At 39.2% G+C, this 23668-nt stretch overlaps 1 protein-coding gene across 1 annotated transcript in view; it reads right to left on the bottom strand.

Annotated features, from left to right (window-relative positions):
* Positions 1–23668, bottom strand: part of GALNTL6 (polypeptide N-acetylgalactosaminyltransferase like 6) — a gene marked incomplete at both ends in the record, with an annotated part of 443878 nt that overhangs the window by 65013 nt on the left and 355197 nt on the right. Inside the window, 2 exons of the mRNA XM_082050804.1 lie at positions 9131–9314; positions 14519–14704. Coding sequence (XP_081906930.1) covers positions 9131–9314; positions 14519–14704 — 370 coding nt within the window. The remainder of the gene's footprint in view (positions 1–9130; positions 9315–14518; positions 14705–23668) is intronic.

The raw sequence follows: 23668 nt of genomic DNA, 5'->3' as shown, positions 1-23668 counted from the left end.
AATGGGCTAGGCATTAAAACCTACTGCAAAGCAGCCAACTGGGGACCTGAAACATTTCCAGTGGGCTGACAACTTCGGGGGTTTGATTTTCCTTTGGTGCTTTCTCAGAGTCTCTTCAAAACCACTACCCTGAGGTCCCCAGACAGCAGTCTGAAAACACTGCTCCAAACTACTGCCTTCCCTGCTGTTTACCTTTTCCTTGGGTACTCCAAGAAGTCCTTTGCACGTTTGCAATGCTTCAAAAGGGAAAAATGTTGTTACTGTTCTCTCACTGTGCTCCTGCCTTAGCACCATCCCTTCCACCTCTAATGTGCTGCACATCCACAGGTCATTTGTACTCACGGGAAAACAGGATGGTTATTTGCCCTAGCACAAAAAAAGCCAGGGAAGTTCTGCAGAATCAGCTAAACCTTCTGCTGGAGAACCAGGAGATCACATGGAGTGAGTCTCCTCTCTCCTTGCAGGCACCTCATTCTCCGTAGGGGGCAAATGGACTCGTGTAATTTAATGCCTGCAGTGCCTCTCCAGCACTGAAATAACCCTGACACACCAGCTTAACAACAGAAGACATCAAAGGGGTTGATTTTCCAAATAATTCACTTGAAGAGATAGTTATATGCTGTTTTCCCACGAAGGAAATATGCATCTTTAGAAATTAGCAAAGCTAATTTACAAATCCTGTTCCCTAACGCAGGACACTGTCTTGGCAGATTATGGAAAACAAATGCCAACCGTTTTGAGTCTCATTTGTTCCTGGTCTCTCAAAAGATATGGACAGTGTTTTATAAATAAAATAACACAGCAAAATTCTGAGCGTTTATCATAATTTTCACCTCACAGGCTGCTGGAGGCACTTGCCTTTGCCTCATGAAAAACTTATCTTCCAGCTAGAATAACCATATTTTGGTTACTTACATAAAAAGAAAACAGATGCTAGTGTGTCTGGGGTTAATTCAAATGTGATCTTATTTCCAAGGTCCTCATCATATCAATATGTATACTGAACTCTCCTACTATTTTAAACAGAATTTGTATTAACTGTCTTTTTCTCACTTGAGTCTCTGATAAAAGCTCTGATCCATAGATAACTGCCAGGGCTCACAAGTACAGAAATGTGGACAAGACACAATGATTGTCAGAGAGATGCCAAAAGTTCTGATAGCAACCACCTATAACCCAGCATCAAGATGGTAATTGTACTGAGAAAGTATCTGCAAACATTGTCTGGCATCTGATTCAGTTCAGTGTTGCATTAAAAACCTGCACGGTGCAATTCAGCAACCCTACTTCATGGAGCTTTAAACAGGGCTTTGTGCATAACTGTATCAGTTTGGAACATGTGGCCCATGAGGTCCTAGATATTGATCTCAGATCTGGAAAGGCACCTGCCATTGTGCTGTAAATCTGGTGCCATCTAAAGCGTGAGGAGGAAGACCATTGTATAAAGGCTTGCTTGGCAGGAAGCATGGCTTCCAAATCCAACACACATTTTCCAGGGCCACAGAAGTGGTACATGCTGCATTTTTGGCTGGGAAAATGCAGGAACCACTGGATGTAGTGCTGGAAAGCCAGAAAAATTGCGTATTTTGATTTCTGGCACGAGTTGAACAGACATTCTTAAAATCAGGATTTAGAAGAGAGTGTGCCATTTGCACTAACGACAAATAGAGTCCAAATAAGATTGCAATAGGCTGTAAACTAATTGGAGAGTAAATCAGAATTCAAAATATTGGAAAATTTGAGAAGTGAAGTAAACAAAGGCAAAAAAGATGAAATTCAAAATATTAAAGTATGAAGTATCACACTGAACTCTGGATAATGAAGATGCATCACCTCTTTGGGCATGGCACTTTAAATAGATATGAAGATAAATGCCTTGCCTTCAAAAAGGTAAAATCTGAATTACAAGAGGAGGATGATGAACACTTGACTAGACACCAGTTCTGCGGAAAATTGTATGAAGGTTACACCAGAACACAAGCCTGGCATGAATCAACAATATCAAGGAAATATAAACAGGAACATAGACTCCAAGACAGGCAAAGTCACCTGCTTCTCCTACTAGGCAATGAAAAGGCTTTGGGTGGTTCAGTGTCTGCTCTCAGTGTGGAAAAATCCAGAGGAGAGCAAAGATAATAATCAGAGATCTAGAAAACATGACTTACTAAGAGAGATGGAAAAAAAATAAGATAATTTTTTTAAAAGCAGTGAACTATTCTGACATAAGTCCCCAGGTACTTAAAAGGTCTCCTTTAAGTGCACAGTGTCCATGAAAAAATATAAAGATGTTCAAGCTGTGGCAAGAAAGTTTCTGGTTAGATATTACAAATAAGGATAGTCCTGAAACACTGGCTATACATAAGTTTCTTCCTGGCCTCTTCTTTTCATGCCTTGAGCACATACTGCATTGGCAGCTTAATTTTTTCAGAGTGGAAGTCAGAAAAATCTCTTCACCTCTTGGCAAACAGGGTCCAATGCCAAGATAGCTGGATAGTCAGAATATAGACAAATAAATCAGGTGGTATGTATCGGCAGGTAAAGATGCTTCTGTGCTATGTGGAGCTGTCTGCTGGTTCTGCAAAAAGTACCACAGGCATCGCAGGGGAAAGGAAGAGAAGCATCATGATACTGTGGAGTATCTGGCAGACCCTGCAGAGTATGTCGGAAATGACCTGCACACCTTCCCCAACCCCAAGTGCACATACTGAACAGATGCTGAAGGGTACTATTACCCTTGAGCCAATAAGCACTTACGGAACTTGTATCAACGTACAGATTTGGAAGCTGCTTGGCACACTGAGGGGTCTGACAAAATTAGTCATTGGTTTTAGTGTTCTTTGTCTCTTTCTCTTCTGTTGGAAGCAACTGTAGCACAGATAAGGGCTTTAGATAGCCATAGGTCATTCTTAAAAAAAAAAAAAATACAACAACAAACAGAAATGGAAGAAGATGCACAGGTCACTCCCAACTTTATGCTGGTAAACACTATAAAATGTAAGAGAAGGTTTTCTGTTTCTCAGTACCAATAGGTGTCACCAAATTCTGCAAGAAAGTTCTAGAGAAAATGGCTTGAAGATATAGAATTGAAAATAGAAATAATTATTTTTAAAGGGTGATTTTGTTTTCTTCATGGAAAATCGTTCAGATATTATTTTATAATTTTGAAAGCTAAGTCATCTGTATCAATAGCATGTTGATAGTGTTAAATAGCCCACTTGTATGCAATGAACAACATATCTCTGCCTTCTTCTCAGCCAGCATTTCATTTATTTTTTATGTGAAGAAATATTAATGTCCAGAAACTACTTAGTTTTCTAATTACTGATAGTTTTGGTGACGTACTCTATAGAAATCTATCCCACCATATAGCCTGTCCAGCTCTGAAGTTAATACCTGTGTGGAGTACCAGGCTAACAGCTCTAGAAACATTAGTGTCAGCATTTTTCATTGAAAAAAAATCTGAGATTTTTGTGGGGCCATGGGTGGATGGCAGTTTGTAAAAGCTACTGTAATCTCCACTATTGTTATCTCCACTAACAGTCTTCTACAGACCATAGCTTGTCAAAACAATACATCAAGACCTTAAATTACACAAACTCACACTGGTTGGAGAGTGCTTCTCTGTAGAATAATGCCTTTGCATCAAACATTCCTGTAGCATGGTTCAAAACAGTAGATTATAGTCAGGCTTCAAAAAAAATAGACAATTGTTTCTGGTTGTGAGAGGTTTTATGAATATGTTTATAGGCAGAAATGAGCCATAAAAGACACACACTATAAAGCACTGGCAGCTATAGAACAGAAGTCATTGTCCAAAGCACTTTCTAAACTTCAGAAAATGATCATAAAATTGTAAAAGTACTTGTCAGATTTGAAATGCAGTCTTAGCAAAGACTTTCTTTGCACCAACGTGTTGTAAAAAGGCTGTATAAATACTAAAAGTAAGGAGCTGCAGAAAAAGCGAGTATTTCTGAGAGTATGTCAGATTCAAATAAGAGCATGCTAATAACAGTTTGCATAATAATAATAATAATATGATTCTAGATATGCAAATCAATAGAAAGTGCCACGTAATCTTCCAATCTAGCACACAATTGGCTACATCAAGGTCATATATTACATCCAATTTTGAGATTCTGTGATGCAAGGGAAGAGAGAAATGTACTGATCACCTAATTTAATCCCTTGAGCATGTCCAAAATTCTACCAAAAAGTACATTCATAAGTCACAAGTGGCCTGTTTTACTGTGAGACCTCAATCTTAATATAATCCTGACCTTCACCAGACTCACACCCAAAGTAGCCTTGTGATGGTGGAGTGATTCTATTTCTATTTTATAAATAGAAAGCTGAGTATAAGAACTAAAATGCCTCGACTAGATGATCTTTTGAGGTCCCTTCCAATCCCTAACATTCTGTGATCCTGTGACCAGATGTTACAAAGTTGCTTCTACTTCCTTGTCTATTACAGTATTTGCCAAAGTATTGTTCTGGTCCTTTGCTGGAATTACATGATTCTTCAGCTTCATCTCCCTTCAGAGATGTCTGGAGATGACAGGTCTGTTATATAATACAAAGGAAGTCTTGGAGAATTAGGATTCGTCATATACCAAAAACCGACTAACTTTCTCAGATAGGTGCTAGAAATTGTGGCATCCAGTAAGAGGCACAAGACTCCTCTCATCGGTTAGGATTTCCATCTAGAGTTGTAACCCAATAGCAATGCTGTCAGGTTTCAGACACACCTTTCCCTCCCTCCTGTATCATGAAGTTACACCACCATAAAACTTCTCTGAGGAGCTGTGCAGCCCTTTCCTACCCTAATTGATCTGTGCTATATTAACCCTCTCAATTAGTTTTTGGCTTTTCTAAATAGTTTTTTTGAGTTGAATTGTTGATGTCTTCTTGTCTGGTTAAAGATACGTTGCTGCTGGCTTGAATGGATGCTGATGCCTGTTTTCAGATCAGGCATGTGATAACATGAATTGATGTAATGTAAGCACTGTCAGGAAACAAAAAACAGCCATTCTTAGCAGGCTTGAGCATATCAAACCTCTGCTTTAAACTTCCACAGAGCTTTTAGCCCAGACAGGTCATTAAATCATATAAACTGACACGCTGTATATCACAGTCCATTATAGTAACAAGGTTACCCTATTAGTTTAAGTGGCAATTGCTTGGGTTAGGCAAACTCCTCCAGAGAGTAGAGTACTTGTACCACAGAAAGAAACAGCCACACAAGAGCAAGCTCTTTATATCCCAAACCTGTATGTCCCATCAGGGCATGCTCCCAAAACTCTGCCATGACAGAGAAACAAACCAGGGAGAGATAATAAGCTAGCCAAGGTCATCCTTGCCACAAAGCAGGTAAACATCTCTCATCCTCCTTGCTTATAGGCTAGAAGAAAATTTCCCAAGTTATCTCAAATTCTGCTGAATGATCACTGACTCTGTGATCAAGGCAGTGAGCATCATCATGACATGATGATGATTTCATGATTGTCTGACAATGTCCCACAATACATCAGAACACCAATCTGCTCTGTATCATCTACACAACTCTGAATGCATCAAAGAAAAATAGCATGAAGCCCCACTCAAAATATGTTGGAGTAGTTGTACATGAATCAGAAGAGTAAAATCACTACAGCCAACTATGGTGAGCTGCAAGTGTGACAGATCAGTTGAATGTGACATAAAATTTCTGTTGCTTTTGTGGCACATGAAAAAGGGAAATCAACACAGAGTTCAGAGATTTAGTCTCTGGATGGGAAGGCAATATTACTAGGGGTGAAGTCCAATTTCCATGCCTTTAAGGATTCAATGTATCTTGAGAAAAAGCAACATAGATATTTCAGAAAAATAGCTATTCTTAAAGGTTACCTGAAATCCATTTATGGAATAGTTGTTCAAATTTCTTAAACACTACAATGAGCACAGAGCAACATCTAATAATTCACATAGGAACTTTGAAAATACATTTTATATGGCTATAGTTTGGTTCAGTAAAACATATGAGAAACTTGGTGTGGTGAGTGACAAACTACATATGAAAGAAAATGATAAATTTTGTAGATCAATGCAGTCTGATCCAAAAGCAGTTATAAATTTGTCATATGACTCCCAGGTTGGTGCTTGTATATCATCTATACCTGAACGTGACACTGAGAGTGTTATACGTTCAGTCCTAAAGTCATAAACTTCAAGTCAAATCTTGGCGTAAAGCTACTCGTGAACAACTGCAGAAGGCCTGAGAATGGGTATGGGTGTACATCAGCAAGAGCTGAGGTATGGAGTGAAGCTCCAAGCTCAGTCACAGCCAAGGGTGGAGATGTTGCCTGAGCAGCACTGCAGCTGTGTGAACAATAAACCATGCCCACACTCACAGCGCAAATAGATGAGAATGTTCAGACTCTTCACAAGAAGGGTTTTGAACTGAAAGACTGCATCCAGATACATGGTGTCCAACAGGAGAGTGCCTGTCAAACACTATGGTTCAAAAAAAAAAAAAAAAAAAGAAGGGAGAAAATCAATTCAAAAAACCACTAGCTCAGCTGGCACTGGAGATCAGTAAGCTCTGTGCTACTGTCACACCAAAAGCTTACCTGACAACACTTCAGTTTGTTGTGTAAACGCAAACACCCTGCTGATGTCTGCTGCAGCAGTATTTTGATCATGTGCAGATGGAAAGCAAATGTATCATTCAGATAATACAATGACTGCTCTTAGACTTTCTGTCATTTGATCTGTTTTTCTGTACATTACTTCCTAAGCTGATGTGACCTTTTCTGCTTAACACACATACTGAGCTGGCATTTTAAGTGAGGGGGAAAAAACTCATCAGTTCAATTTTTGGATCACGTACCCATTATTTGCTGGTGTTTTGCTAAAAACGCTGGCAATTTTCCAGTTCATTTAAGATCAGCTCAGATCTGATGCTGTTGGCAAGAAATAAAGCTATTAAGATACCAATAGCAAAATATTTAACCTAAAAAAAACCATCCCAAACAATCCAACCTGACTTCCTACTAAATAATAACATAATAATTTTGGTACTGGCTGAAGTAATTTCTAGTTTTAGTGTATTTGCATCTAACGGAAAACTGTTCTGTCTCTTTAATTCTACAGAAGCTGTCTTGGTCCATTAAGTTACTGATATCTAAAATGGTTTGTAACCTTTACCATACTTGATGTAAGCAACGTACTGCAAGCTCAAGGTGTCAACACAGAAGGCCCTAGGAGAAAAGCAGTACTGACTTTGAAATAGAAAATAATTCCTCACCTAAGCTAAATCATACTGATCATATAAAATACTTGTACACTCTCTCCATTCTAGGCAGAAGATACTTTTGAGCAAAGATACTGTCCTGGCTCAGCCAGCCTTCAATCCTGCTGCTGTGTCTGGGCACAGACATGGTGGTCCCATGGACAATGCTGCTTTTCCACCTGCATTGCTCTGATGTGGATCCCGTGATGGGGGAAACAAAGGAATACTCTCACCAATTTGTGTAAGAACTGGGAAACCTTTCCACCTTTCTGAGGAAACAACTCAAATTACAAGAGATTTATAGGTCACGTTGTCCCAGATGTTGTTCCTTGCAAATCCATTTATCTGTGTGCCCTACAAATGCAGGCAGGGCAAGGTGGGTACCAGCTGCTGCCATGCTGATCATAACAACAGTTCATGCAAAACTGCCACATCTGTCCTCTACTGCACAAAGTCTCATCTGTTCTAGAAAGTTTCCTACACCTACCCGCTCCTCAGGCCTCTCTTGTCTTTGAGATGCAAACTACAAACACGTGCAATGGCTGATAAGCAACCCTGAGCTACACTCATAACATAAATTTTACTTACACCAACTTTGAATGCTGAACCAAGTTATACAATGTGCTAGGTGACTTCCAGTAACTGGCAAGAAATCACATCTGCTCAGAGAACCAGAAAGACTTGTGGAAGAGCAACGGAGGCTCTAGCAGCTCCACAGTGCTGTGATTGCATTAGCTGCATCTATGTTGTGAAGTGGTCACACTGGCAGCTGATGGAAAGTACTTCATCAGCACTTACACCAAAGCAAGGTAAAGACTGATGGGCCTAGATGGAGATAAGTAAAAAGGAACAATCAGAGTAATGAAAATAAGCCCAATGAATGCTGCAATTACCCACTTCTGCCTGTGCAGAGCTGGTCATTCCCTGGATTTAAAGGTGAATCAGATCTGTTACTTCAAAATAGTGCAGAGTCTGGGCCAGAGAGACGGGTTTTCTGTTGCTATTATTTCCAGGTTTTGTTTTGGGGAGGGGAAAATGCTGAGTTTTTAAACTGCCAAAATCTGCAGCCAGGGCTACCTGAAGCATCAGTCGCACTACCAGCCCTGCTGGGACACACACTGCCTGAGAGATCTGCAGTCTTCACCACCTTGAACCCTGTCTGCCTGCCTGTCATCTCTCTGCTGCTGAGGATTAACCCCAGCCGATCCTTACATGAGAATAATTAAAATTAAAGAAAACAAGTATTTTCCTTTCTGAAGAGTAGATAATTCCTGTGATTGAGTTGGCCTATATAAAACTGGGATAGGATGCTCGTGTATTGAAAATTATTTACAAATCGGCTTGGCACTGTTCAGGTTTGACAGCCCTGTATTTAAGCTACAGCAATACATATACAGTAGTAATATCACCAGTCATAAACAAAGCATTGGCTGGCAGAATGTGGACTCAGCTATTGATGCATGTATTGAATCAAGCTCCAGAAAAAAAACCACATTAAAGTCTGTTCAGGAAGTGTTCGGTGGAACAAACAGCATAACTCCAGTCACATTCAGTCCTTGTCCAATGCCAATACTTTCTCTTAACTATAAGTATGTGTCTATTTCTTTATGCACAACCACTAAGACAGAAATGATGGGGCACGTTTGTTTTTTCAGGCATAGCTTGTGAATTCTGTAACTTGTTGCCCTGATGTTTTTGCTAGTTTGGAAGTTTTATAATCCTGTACAGAAGCTTATTTTACTACCTCTCATTAGTATGAAGTGCCCCACATGGAAATTTCTGGGCTTGGATTCTTCTGCCACAGTTACCTTCTTTGCTTGTTCTGCTTTATGTTCCCACTCTTCCCCCTTCATTGCTACTTACTCAAAGGGGTCGCTGGGATCAGCCCTCTGGAGCTCTGGAGGAATTGGTATTCTTTTGTAGTACATTTCCCAGTCAAAAGCTCCTCGCATGGCATCCCCCGCCTGTGCCTCGTAGCCAAAGTGATTGTGGTCAATGACATCGATCATAGGACACACGATGGTTTTGTGGTTTAGTGCAATCTGGTCTGAAAAATGAAAGCAGAAAATAGGAAACGGCATGTCTAGTCAAGCCATCTATCATATTACTGCAAAGCAAATCCCTCAGGTTTTCTGATGTTTGAAGATTGCTCGCCTTGTTCCCTATGGCCCCCAAATAATTTCATTTTTCAAATCTGTATCAAACCTTTATCGAAAGTAGACTTAATGCAGTTGGGCAATGATTAGAAGCATTTACAGTTCTTTAAAGGGAGGCATATCCCTGTGAGACCCATAGGAGTCCAGTCATCTATGTCTTTGTCACTTTGCCTCTCTGTCCCCAATCTGTCAGCTACAGAACAAGCCAGCAAGCAAAATGTAAAAATACTCCTTTAGCTGTGGGGAGTGCGTATGGCAAGCTACTGCGAGAGATTTGTGTTTCCAAATGTGAATCTCAGCCCCTGCAACCATCCAGCCCCTGCTCCTGCAGCTCTAGCGTGCAGCAGTTTTGAGATCAAATGCTACAAATTACAGGCAAACTCCGACATGAGGAACAAAACAGGGCTTGTGTGCTTTCTTGTACCAATCTTTGAGATATAAAAAAGGCCCCACAGTGTTATTCTTGCTCACCTGTTTTCTAAAGAAACAAATTGTTGTTTTTTTGTGTTTGGATTTTTTTTTTTTTTCTTGTTTTGTTTTTCATTTAGAACTGTGACGCTAAATCAAGTTCCTGTCTCTAATATATGAGCAGGGTGTCCCCAAGTCTTTCTTGGTGAATCCTACTGCTTAATCCCATAGAGCTCCTCACAAAAAAAACCCAAAACAAACAAACAAACCTCCAGCTGCAAGAATTAGGCAAAAGATTAATGGTTTTAAATGACCTGTGTCGGCATGAAAGGACTGAAAAACTATGTATGAACCCTTGAAAAACAAAACAAAATCACAAAATTCCAAGTATAATTACACTTTTTCTCCAAAGGTTAGTCTAGATTCTTTACAAAATTCAGTATATTGTAGAGCCTATATGGAAAAGTTGTGTTTTGTTTTTAAGGATTATATTTCACTGGTGCTTGATAATACCCTAAAAAAAATGAGAGGGCTGAGTGTGGAATGAACACTTAGATAGGAAAGCTGGTAATACTGGTGTAGTGATTAATAATACAGATTCTGCTTCCTTGCTTCTGAAGGACTGAAATTAAGGAAAAAGATTATGTTAGCAAAACATCTGTAGTTTTCATATTATTCTCAGTTGTTGCTTAGAGACCATCAAAATGGGGGAACAATACTGACTGCTAGTAAGAAACTACTGTGTCTGGAAGTTCAGCAGGTTTTTACATCCTTATCCTTTAATAGTGAAGTAAATTTAAAGCACAGCCTCCACAAAATTCTAGGAAACTCATCTCAGACATAATGGCTGCATTACTGTTGCTATTGCCAAATATAATTACATTCACTGGTACTGTGTAGTGTTATCTGTAATCATTATGTAAAGTCATTTTTACATAATCTTTTTCTTGTGATGGTCCTGCTAATAGTTATAGAGCTTATAATAATCTCTCTCTGATCCTCCCCTTTGAAATTGATTGGAGAAGAGAAACTAAATGGGATCGATCTGGATGGAGCAGGTCAAAGGTAGACTCATAGTACATTAGCATCTTTCTCGTGATCTTTAAAAGCCACTGCCTTTACATAGACTGAAGGACTGGAAATCTCCAAGTCACATGCAGAGACAGCCAGAGAGAATATTATTTGAGCAATACTCAAACTCATTCCCAGTCTTCCTTCCTACAACTCTGCTAGATTTTTGCAAATAAGATGATGCTTACTTGTCTGTTCTTGTGTATCTGCAGAACTTACTTCTCAGCCCCAAGAATGTTTCAGAGATGATGAGGAATGACAGGAAGATCTTGACTTTTGAAGAAACCGGGGTGTTTGTAGTTGTGTAAACCAAAAGGCAGAGTAATTAAACTTGCAGCCTCAGTGTTTCTTTCAATATGCCTTAAATAATTAATTTTGCATACATACTTAGGCTCAAATGTAGTCCCAATACAAATGTAAGAAATGGAAAAAAGGGCTGAAGGTCTAGCTTACATTTCACAGGAGTGCTAGCATCATAGCTTTACAGATGCGAACATGCTGCTGCCTTTGTCCCACCTGCTCCTAATGCAACTGTCTGAAAGTCACAGCTGAAATGCTTTACAGTTTCTTTTCTATTGCCTTTACTCGTCATCCTCTCACAAATTCTTATGGTCTGAAAATTTCCATGTGCTATTTCAATGCACACATGCTGCAGATAAAAGGAAGAACAGACAGATAAGTATAATTGTACATGTAAAAATCTTGCAGATTTGAGGGAAAGCAAGGGATCAAGAGAGAATACTGCTCAGAGCTTTCTCCTTAGCAATTTTAAGCAATATATCCATATATATTTGAATTCAGCACTTTTACTATCAAGCATAGTGTGCACATGTGACAATAAATAGAAGTTTTAAATATAAGTCACTATCTCAAAAATGGAGGTTTTCTCTTTCTGATAAAGATGGACTCCTTTAATTCAAGTGCTTGTTTCAAATTGGCCTGGTTAAAGTAACAATGCTACATTGCAAATACTCTTATTCTCCTACTTAAATATGTGATTGCAAATGGTGACAACATATGAGCCACTCAGCAAGTTATCTCTTGTTAACTGAGTTGTCATAAGTACTTGTACTCTCAGTCTCTGCCCTGGCAAATAATGCATCATACAAATGTTGTGCAGATGGACAGCTATAGCTATCAGGTGTCTTGATAACTTGCTAAACATGATCTATTAATGATACAGTTTTAAGTCTTGGTCAGGAAAAGGTCTCTTTAGACAAACCTATTTCTGGTAGCCTATGGCACTACTGATCTACTGTCCATCTCCCCTCTTACCACTCCCACAGCAACGTCAGCAGAAGGAAAGATGTGCCTGCACCTTTCAGCTGGTTTGCCACTCAGTTTCTTACCTGCAATAACTGCGATTTCATGCTACACCAGACTCACATCTACAGCAGCTGGGATTCGAGTCACATCTTTCCTTCTGCTGACTTTATACTACTGAGGAATTATAACAAACAGCTGTGTTTGCCAACATTTTTACATGACTACAGCTGCCTGCTCAATGAACATCAGGCAAAACTCTCTGAGATCTGAGAGTGGCTTATCTCAGTTTAGAAACCCATTTAAACTAAAGAAATAAACTAAATAAAGCTTAAAGAAAAGAAAGAAAAAACAATTTTGCACCTGTTTTTAAGAGAACAAAACAAAGTACTGTAACTAAAACCAACTATGGCTCAGCTCCATAAAGCTATATAGATACCTAACAAGCACTGAAACAACTCCGTCCTCCTTTGGTCTAAAAAAGTGACAGTCACTTCTGAAAACTGAAGTTAGATGCCTACATAACTTTGAGAACCATCTTTAAGCAATTGCTCTTGGTTCTCCCCCAGCTTGCAAGGTCTCGTTTTGAACACAAACCAAAACAAAACAACTGATTTGAAATGGCAGAAAGGACTGCCCCTCTCAGCAAAGACTGGCAGTCTTCATTCCAGAGCAGGGCTGAACTGGGCTCTTGTTGGGGATTTTTCACTACACATGGCACATACAATCAGAGCTAAAATAAGGCAGCCTCAAAGCAATAACTAACCAATATATCATCTGGTTTGGTTTCCTTGAATGACATTCAGTCACATGCAGTGTTGAGTGAATCGCAAGACAGATTTTTAGATAAATACTTGCAAAAATATATTATGAATAGTTAGGTGTCATCTGATTTGAGTACAGTAAGTATGTGCCACCTAATGCTTATGAGAAGTTCTCTTATCTCTTTTGGAAAACAGGGCACATGACATCCTTAAATATATTAGCTGTGTATTCACTCTGTATTTGTCCCTCTTCATGTATCGCTCTACTTTTTCTTTCAAAAGAAAGCTTACTGATCCTGGGCTCCAGTGTTCCTCAAAGTTAATCTCTAGGTTCTCTGGCTGGTTAGCTAAGCGTATTTCTTCTACAGGAAGAACAAGAAAGATCTGATTTGCTCGAGGACTAAGGAAAGCTGGGACTTGGTCCCTGATGAAGCTTTTTCTTACCTTTCCAGTTTCTGGCTTGAGGCTGAGGGTTCAATACCCAAATGCAACTTAACTACAATTATGCATCCTTTGCAACCATTCTATTTATTTTCCAGTTTTTAAAAGGTGAAACCCAGCTAGATCTGTTTTATTTTCAGACAAGAAAGCAAGAAAAAGAACTGGCTTTGCAACTTGCAATTTCCCCATGTCTGAGTTAGCAAAACAGAAGGGTTACATCTCATATGCAGTAACTTAGCAAAAGATTTCAGAGGACAAGAGTGAGAATCTCTTTGAGACTTTTTCAGTAGTGGCAATGTATTATGTATAGTGGGACAAAACCAGAAAGCAGAGGAAGGGTGACTGTAGAATACATCAGAGTGTTTAATGCCTACTTGTCAGGGCTGCCTGTGCAAAGCTTTTATAGGTGAAACCCCATCCTTCCACGTACTTACAACACGCTATTATATTTAAACAAATTTCTTCAATAGTAAATTAAGAATTTTCTTTGGTTTTGCTAGCAAAAAAGCACTCGTTTTGCAAAGCACATACACTTTGCATGCAGTCAGGTAGAAAAGGGGACATTTGTAGAAAAGGGGACGTTGTTTCCTGAAGTCAAATCCTAGACTACAACAATTGATTCTTTCCATTCCTTTGACTAATGAATCTTTGCCAGCTGCAGCTGGAATCCAGCAAAGAAGTCAATAGCAAATCATTCTTTCTGAGCTTCCTATTGTGAATGTAGTTGTTACTGGATTTAACTCTGAGGTCGGTCTTAGACACATTTACAGCAAAAGCTGTTTTAATGGAATGTGGAGGACTAGGAAGGAGTACAATACCTGCATAACAAAAGTTTTCAGGTGTATAGTAAGGACATAGCATAATACTAGATTTAGTGGTATACTTGAGTAGTAGTGATAATAAAATAAATCATAACTCTAATAGGCCAAAGTGCTACTTCAAAATTCTACCAGTTCTTCAGTCACAAGAACCACAAAATGGAGCTGCTCGCATTTTCGCCAGTTCTCTCTCATACTGACTCTTCAGACACGGCAGCTCAAAACACTTCTATACAGTGTATGCCCTGCTTATTGTGGGACGTGACTTTGATTGCTTAAGCTATGCTGTAAGCTCTAATTTTAATGACTGGTCAACACTCACACACTTACTAAGCAAGGGAGGCAGCCAATTCACGTTGACTTCGCAATGGGAATCCAGAAATGTCAAGACTTCTCCTCTAGCCAGCGAAGCTCCTAGCAGTCTGGTCCGAATGAGCCCTTCTCGTTTCTTGGTACGCACAATCCTCACTTTGGCAAAACGGACCATGTATTCCTCCAGCTTCTCTTTTAAATGTTCTAGAAAGAAGGGCAAAAAAAGCGTCAGTGGTGCCAGGCCTGGAGGAGCCAACAGAAGGACAGGTTGGCATACAACCTGCCAGCAGCTTATCTACTTCCATTTCCTGTCACTTTCAAGTCCTCCAAAATCTGCCACAAATCCTCTCTGAGACAGTTCTGAAAGTGCAAATGTTCTCTGTTTTATCACACAGAGGAAGACACTAATACTCTGGACCTTTTACTGCAGTTGCTACTGGCAACCTGCCATCCACAATATAATCATGGCCAAAACAACTGCAGGATACTCATCTATCCTCTGGTTCCTGCAGCCCAAGGCCAGATAAACATTCTGGCACGCCATTTTATAAACATTGTCCTTGCCAAGTGGGTTTCCTATATCAACTAATTATGAAGAACTATGCATAGAAAGCAATTTTTAAAAAATGTTAGTATGATTAGATTGTTTTTGTAATGGGAAGGGAAACAGACATGAAGGAAGATCTTAATAGTTGGATACTAGTGTGAAGCAAATGGACAGCTGACTTCCTAATAAAATAAAGCTGCAAAAGTAGAGCAGTTTATAGATTCTCTTATCTGCATAACCTGGCTCTATTTGTATCCCAAACCAGCACCTTTGCAAATTTTTTTATGACTAGAAACATACACTAAGAATCTTAAAAACCCCAACAACAAAAAACACCCTACTCTTCCTAAATACATCTATAACAGAAATACCAATCTCTTTGACATAACACCTCAGCTTGTCAGACTCCTTACTTTGGAAAAATCTGATAATTTCATTTGGCAGGGAAAGAGGGAGAGAAAAATTTAGTCTCCAATAATTAAAACTGGTGATAAACCACATTTAGTGATGCCAGGGGTTGCAAGCTCAGCCTTACCCATATGGGTTTGCCAGGTTATGCTTGCTTCTTGTATCGTCATTCTTTGGGCTTGTGTGGTCAGTAAAGCCCTTGATCCAGACCTTGCATCATGAGAGATTGCAAGAAGTTTGCTATGGACTACCCAAAAGAAATACCATTTAGCAGTACCCTGGAATGCATAAGGCTGACAAAGATTAAAGGCAATAAGCAAACACGTCACAGTGCAGAGTACAGAACCTTGTGTTAAAATAAGATCAAGCCCCACTGAAATAGAGCCTCCTGCACATGTACTTTCTTGTCTCTGCTCCTTTCCTTCCTGGCTGATCAACACACAAGACCTTCCAAATCTACCTTCAGATTAGGAAGGAGTACAAGCATTACTTTGTAGTTATACGTATTTAGTGGGAGAGTACTGCATAGGTTGCTTCTCTGCAATGAGGAATTCTGATGTACATTGACACAGAAGAGAGAGCAGCCTGAGACCTGGGAACATCAGCTTGCAAGGATTTCAGAACAGACTGGGGGTTTTCAAAGAAAGAAACTGAATGCTTTGGAGAGCTGCTGAAACAAAAGCGTGGCTTGTGTTCATAGTTCTACCCAGGAGAAGTATTAGATCAAGTGAGAAAGGCCAAGTCTGAGACCAAAAAAAAAGAAACAGATAAACATCAATTTTTGTCTTTTACTCTGTCATTGATTGTAGAATACACAGATTTAAATTCTGAAACACAGTTAATCTTCTGCTGGACTCTAATTTTAAAGGTCTTCTCCAGACTAAATGATTATATGAAACAAGAAGAAAAGCAGCATCCCTTTTTTCATCCCATTTTGCTATTTACGAACTCAATAAAAACCAACACAATACCCCAACATTCACAAGGACAGAAGATATATTATGCCTTTGAATTATGATCTTTGTGTGACCAACCATATTCACAGGACAAGGGCTGTGTGCCACTGGCTCATTTTAGGTACCAGCTACAATTCAGTACCATGACTGAACTGATCTTAAATCAAGCCTTAGATCAGTTTGTGCCCATGTGCAAGACTGTCTAAAGCATATATTTATTGAACTGTTTTCCTGTTTTTATGAGCTCCATTAAGGCTATTCTCATAGTACAGGAATGTAGAAGAAGGGAAATAGACCTTAAAAACAAAGATACAAAGACCTTGCAGGTAATATAAGAAAGTCTGTTAGGGCTGTCAATCTAGATTTTTTCTATGTTGTAAATTGTATCATCTTATAGCCACGAAAAATGAAGCAAAGTGAGAGGATATTTGCTATTTCCATAGCAAATCAAACCTCATCTGCTAGGTATTGCTTCTGCTAGTCCTCAGACACCATGGAAGGTCATCTAACACTTTGCCCTCTGATCTCATCTACCCACAAGTCCTAAATTTGTTTGCACTGAATAGTGCACAGGAACCCAGCACCACGAGCAAGACCACATTGCTGCACACTGTACAGACAAACTGATAAGAAGATTCAAGCAAGCACTTAACACTTTGGCTATCATGCAAACCTTCCATCTTCACCTGCCTCCTCTTGGAGGTAGGTTAACTAATGAGACTGGCTGATCAGAAGATCCTACTATGCAGCTCTGAATCTGGTTGTCTATCAGACATACTGCTTTACTATTCCCTGTGAGCTGGTTCTAGGCAGTTTCCCTCTTTGTATGTAAAGGCAGATACCAAGGAAGCACTTAATCTATCTGATGGAGAGAAGCAGGAACCTTACTTGGACAACCTAAGCTGTACATGGTGTCAGTAGGCTCCTTGTTGCCTGTACAGAAAATTCAAGGCACACCTGAACTGGATCTTCACTAGTTGGGTGTCACAACTGGTGAAGTAAGGCTCTTGCAATAGACAGTTTGAATATGGCCACCACTGATGTTCGAACGAACTAATATAAATGCCCTCTTTCAATGCATTCTGATTGTTATCACTTGTCTTGGGGCGGGGGGGGAAGAAAAAAAAAATCAGTGAAATTCAGTCTCATACAAAGGACTTAATTTCATTTTCCTTTCACATCTTGCAGTGAGCAAATTCTGAAAGCTGAGTACCTATCTTTTCAGGAAAATACTTGAGGGAAAAATCATGTAAACTGTCATATTATGATACATTCTCTTCTGTTCTTATAGCAATTACTAAATAACAAAAGAGCTGAATAATATAATTTGATTGTCATCAGCTGTAGTTGAGCTTGAACTCTACGAAATCAATGGTAGTTTGTACTGTTCTTTCATGGTTTCAGGTTCCTTGCAAACTCATGAAAAGAGGTCTATCAAATTTTAAATATTTTAGTCATTTTGGACAGAATAATACCTGAAATTCTACGGAACAAACAAGAGTTCTCTATACCACCTTCCTCCCTCTCTCTCAGATAGTTTTTCACACATTTCAGACAGCATGTCATCTGATTTGTGAAGAACTGCATTAAAACATCAAGCACATCTTTTGATGCCAGAATCACATATCCCAAAATTGTTTTAATCTATTCAATTAGTCCTATGATTGAATAATTTTGTCATTTTCTCCTTGTCATTTGAAGAACAACTTGCAAAAAAAGAGAAGTATACAAACAAAATTTGCTGGCTTGTTCACACAGAAATCTAAATAGAACATAATTTAGATGTATATGGAAGTAATCAGGAAGAAAACAAAATTAATAAGTTTTGATTTTATACAGCTTAGGTAGAAAACTGACATAGAAAGATTAGTTACCCATGCAAATCAAAGTATATGGATTAGTACATATACATAAGGTATCCAGATTTGTTAAAACAGCTACATGTTAGTAAGTTCCTAACAATAAGTCACAACACAGTCAAACAGGTGCCAGTAACAATACCTACCACATCTTCAGTTTTGAGATTTGGCCAAGATGAGATTCTGGGAATTTATTTGGGAAAAATTCTCAGGAACTACAAAAACATCTGCTTAAGTTCAATGACGAGCTCCAATATGGTCATGATAACAAAAATATCTTAAAGTGGAGGAAAGAAAAAAAAAACCCACACAACTTTTCAGTCCATAAGTAATGATTTTTTTTACCTTAAATCAATATGAAAGGTGTCTTGTATTTACCCCTGCAACGTCTTCTAGCACTGTTTCAAATCTTACTAATCTTTAAAAGCATAAACAAATACAGAGTAACAGCCAGAGACAGCAGAACAGCAGTAGCTTTCAAGAAAAATGTAGTATTTTCTACTGTTTATAGAAGTAGTAAAAATGTATCTTTCATGTTGAACCACTCATTAAAGCCACTCCCTCATTCCTCAATACACTGGTGTTATCATAGGTGACACTCTTGAAAGCAAACTGGCAATTCTGCAGGACCTGCAGTCAGCAGCTGGCTCTAAAGGCTTGTTACTTAATAAAAGAACCCATGTTTGAGCCAGGCGTCATGAAGACACAGATGCTCTGACAAAGATAATACTTGGGAATCTCACAGCTGAAGTGTTGCTTAAAACAGACCAGATGAGACTTCAGAATTCTCTGTATAGGAATAATTTTGATTAACAAACGATGTAGGTGTTCATGATTATTTATTTTTTTTTTAACATTATCTTTTCCCAAAAGTATCAAAATAAACTGTCCAGAGCAGTTCACAAAACTTCATAAATTTCCTTCATAGAAGATAAAACCAATTTATATTTTATTTCCTAGAGCACAATCGCATTTTGTCACAGTTCCCAATTACCATGTTGCTAACATTCTCCAGAAGAAGAATCTCACACACAAACCCCATACACATTTAGAAGCGAGTAAGCTCAAGTGCCCAAGTAAACATGTATCAATCAATGCCAGAGTAAAATTATAACACTAAAGAAATTATCTGAAAGAAATTATAATGTAGTATTTATTAATAAAATAGAAAGCAACCTGTAATAAAAAGGCCTTTAAATGTCCAGGGGACAATGCGTTCTTCCCATTTATTACCAAAGGAAACAGCTCAAGCTAGCTTGCCATGACACTAAAACAGGGATGTAGGATGGTTTCATTTATATGCTGTACTGTTACATAAATTTCACTTTCAGAGATAGGCATGAGAGAGAAGCCAGTATTTAAATTCTACAGTGAGCTATAAATGGTGCACTTTGGATATAAAGAAGCCAAAGCCCCTGTCACTAGATACGGGGAGTAAATGTCTAATTTGTAATTTAAAAGAAAATACATCATTCTCTTCTTCACAGTGTTGATCAAATGAACCCATGAATCATATGTTTGATACATGCCAGGCACCTGACAGGGCAAGAGTTGGCACAGGCAGTGACAAATAAAGAATAATGCAGAGAATAACAGGCAGGAGGCTTACAGGCTGTCACTGCTATGACAAGTGATGATAAAGGGAAGCATTATGCCTCTTCTAGCGACAGTCTGTAAACAAATTCTCCATTGTAAATGTTTTGCGTAGGCCTTCTCTGTCTTCATATAAAGTCTAGAGAAGTCTTCCTGAAAGAATAGCAGAGACAATTACCTGGTCATAGTAATTATAGATCTACTCAAGCAGAGTGCCCAGTTACTTAATTTGGCATCCAGAAAGAAATCTGAGATCAAGGTTCTGCCTTTGTCAGGAAAAAAAAAATAATCCTAGCAGTAAAAAGCAGAACCGCTACTCTTCTCTCCTGTTGGGACACATACAGGGAATATTTCATTATCACACTGCAACCTCCCGGCAACATGTGCTATGTGACAAACAATCTTCCTCCAAGGCTATTGAGAAGGTGTTAAGAGAGACTTAAAAGATTATGTGAAAGCTTGAGCTGGTGTTCAGTTGTTTGACTGCAGCGTGGACCATGAAAGGAAGCAAAACAAAGAAAAGGAAGTATTTTGTTAAGCATCTCTTCTGGACAGCCAGGTAGGTCCATTCCAAACCCATGCCTGTAACACAGCTTACCCCCTGCACCTCTGTAGCACCTCCAATTTCTACCCCAAAACACTGAAAACCTCTGTTACAGTATCACTGACCTGTAAATTATCAAATAATTTACAACAGCAACAGTTTGTTAAACGCCCCGATAAACAAGCTGAACTAAATCTGCTTCTTTTTAGCTTTAATTGACTGAGAAGTATGTAATTTGAGCTGTCCTGCTATTCCTAACATGAACCATATAAAAATAGTTAAAAAAAACCCTCCTTACAGTAGTAGAAAACATATGCTGGCCTCTCCTATTACTTCAGCACAGGTTGTGGTTTAACCTGAGCTAGTAATACAGTCACGAAAGCCACTCACTCCCTCCCTCCTGCCCAGTAAGGGAGAGAATCAAAAGGGAAGGGAGAAACTTGGATTGAGATAAACACAGTTCAATAAAATAACAAAATACTAATACACTATTAGTAATTATATATATAAAATAGAAATAAAAGATACTCAAGGCAATTCCCCACAAACTCCATCCACACTGAGCAGCCAGTCCCAGGAAGCAACACCCGGTCTCAACAGGTGATCCCAAAGAGAGAAGAAAGACGAAAAAGGCAGAAAGGCCCAAAGGCCTCTGCAAAACAGCAAAAAAGCTCAACGAAACCTTCCAAACCAAACTTCCCCAGCTCTGACAAAAAGAACAAAAAAGCAGGAGCAGGGACGTTCGAGAGAGGTAAACTGTAAGGCCCCAACTCCTTAAATATGAAGGCTGATGCTAACTGGATGGAATACTCTTATGGATCAGTCTGGATGTCAGACTAGCTCTGCCACATTCAGGCTGCCCTTCCACAACGCCTCACACCTGTGGGCAGAGTGCTCAGAGTGTCCTTGGCTCTCAGACCAGAGCAATTAAAAACATTAACTGTGTGCTGGGGTGTTATCTGCTTTTTCTCAATCTAAGTCCAAATAACGACTGTGCTAGCTATGAAAAAGAAAGGTTTCTAACTGCATGAAGAAAATTAACTCATTTTCAGTCAAACCAGCATACAGGTATATGGGAGGATGCAACATAGCCAAAATCATAGTAGTCTGTGATCTTAGACCAGTAAAATAACTTGCAAGTGACTATTTCTGTTGGTGAAAACTAAAGGAGTCAAAAGGCTGTTTTGACATGCAACAATAATGAGGCCAGCTCAAGAAGATTTTTTTCCATCTTTTTTCTCTCTGTTAAGCAGGAGAGAGCTTTGTGCCCAATATGCACAGAAAAACCTGCAAGGACATTTATGCAACAAACATTGTGAAAAGCAGCTCCATCACTTTATGTCCTTTTCTGCAAGACAGGAGCATCTTCCCACGCAAAATTAGCAAGGACGCCCTCTATTCTTTTCCTGAGGCCTTAAACATACATGTTTCTGGAATACCTCAGCTTAATCTTTTGATGACTGAAACGCTTCTGTCTGGGTTAAGTCTTAAACTTGGCAGCAAATACATAAAGGAAACTTACCGACCTATGATTATTCAGTTACTGTTTTCTGCTGCAATTGACAAAATAGCCTTTGCCAGTGCAGTAGTTATTTTTACTTTCGCTGCCTGTATATATACTACCATAAAACCAAATCGGTCTGAAGAGACAATACATGGTGAGCACATGAGTTCGGGTACATCATCTTTCTTTCTTCCAGTTTCCCTTCAAGTTTCTTATCTGCAGAAGGTTGGTTGGAAATGCTGGCTGGACACAGAAACGTTGCAAAGGCTGTACCAGGTCAGCTGCCACTTTTTCCAGCCAAGTCAAAGACTCCAAGAAGGACAATTCCCCTGGTTACACCTCTGGGTAAGCTAATCCACTGCTGCAATATCCTTCTTGTGAATAACCTTTTCCTAAAGTCCAAAGTGAATCTTCCAAGCAGCATCTTGGGGCTGTTGCCTCCTCTTGTACCATCTGCCAGTACCAGGAGGAATTCAGTTCTGCCATCTGTGCAATTCCCATTCAAGCTGCTGTGGGCAGCTCTTAATAATAGATCACCACTTAGCTGCTTCTTTACCAAACTAAACAAGCTCAGATTCCTCAACTTCTTCTCTAAGGTCACATACTTTTGGCCCATAACAGTCTTGCTAGTCGTCTGCTGAACTGACTCCAGCCTTTATTGTCCTTTTTGAACTGCATATGCCAAAACTGGATGTGGAATTACAGGTATATGCAGCACCAACATCATAAAAAACATAATTTAATTTTATCTGCTCACTCTATCCTAGCATAGCCCAATCAAATCTGTCTTTCTGGTGATTAAAGACCACCACTTCCTCCTGTTCATGTGGTATCCACTATGACCTTTATAGGTCCTTCATGGCACACCAGCTAGCCGATTAGCATTTTTACTGGTACATGAGGTTATTCACCTAGCTGCAGAATTTAGCACTCCTGTAGAACTTAATGAGATTTATTTTGCCCAGTTGTAGAGGTTCTCTGAACTGATGTGACTGATGTGTCAACCACTTTCTCCATTTTAGTATCATCCACAGATTTGCTGAGGATACACTACCTCATCATTCAGGTTATTGGTGAAGATATTGACTAACATTGCCTTCAATACTTACCTAAGATATTCTGCCAAATAGACATCAAGCTATTGATTAAATACCCTTTGAGTGCATTCACCCAACCCATCTAAGAGTCTTTTTGTGCAGCACATGCTTCTTCTGTCTACCAGTGAGAATGTTACAGGGACTAAAACTTCTAAAAGTTAAGGCAAGTTACATCTATCACCCTTCCCTGGACCACCATCATCATAAAAAGCAATCAGACTGTTTAAACATGATTTGCAGTTGGTAAATCTGTGATGAACACCCTATATTATATTTGCAGATGGCAAGGCACCACCCAACAAGACGTGCTTCATGCTTCCAAGCAATGAGCTGAGGCTTGTTGATCTGCAGTTACTGGATCCACGTCTTTCTCCTCCTCAAAGATAGAAGTAGCACCTTTTTCTAGTTAGTCACCTGTTCTAGTCCACTGCCATTTCCAACAGTTGCCCAGTCTTTTGATTATCTTCCATTGTGTCTTCACTTTTCATCTATAACAATGTGATAGCATTCTCCCTTCAGACACCCAGATTCAAAGTCTTTTACTCCTAATTGGTCCTGAGTAATCCTGGAGGAAGGATGGGCAGGTTTTCTGCTAGAGAGATTTGAGCATCTGATCCATAGCCATGCCAGATGAAAACAAGTTCCAGAAGTAGACAGGTA

This window comes from Streptopelia decaocto (assembly GCF_964273445.1).
Source record: "Streptopelia decaocto genome assembly, chromosome: 4".
NCBI classification, from domain to species: Eukaryota; Metazoa; Chordata; class Aves; order Columbiformes; family Columbidae; genus Streptopelia; species Streptopelia decaocto.
Note: the sequence above shows the minus strand (reverse complement) of the source record. Positions and strands in the feature narration are given on the sequence as shown.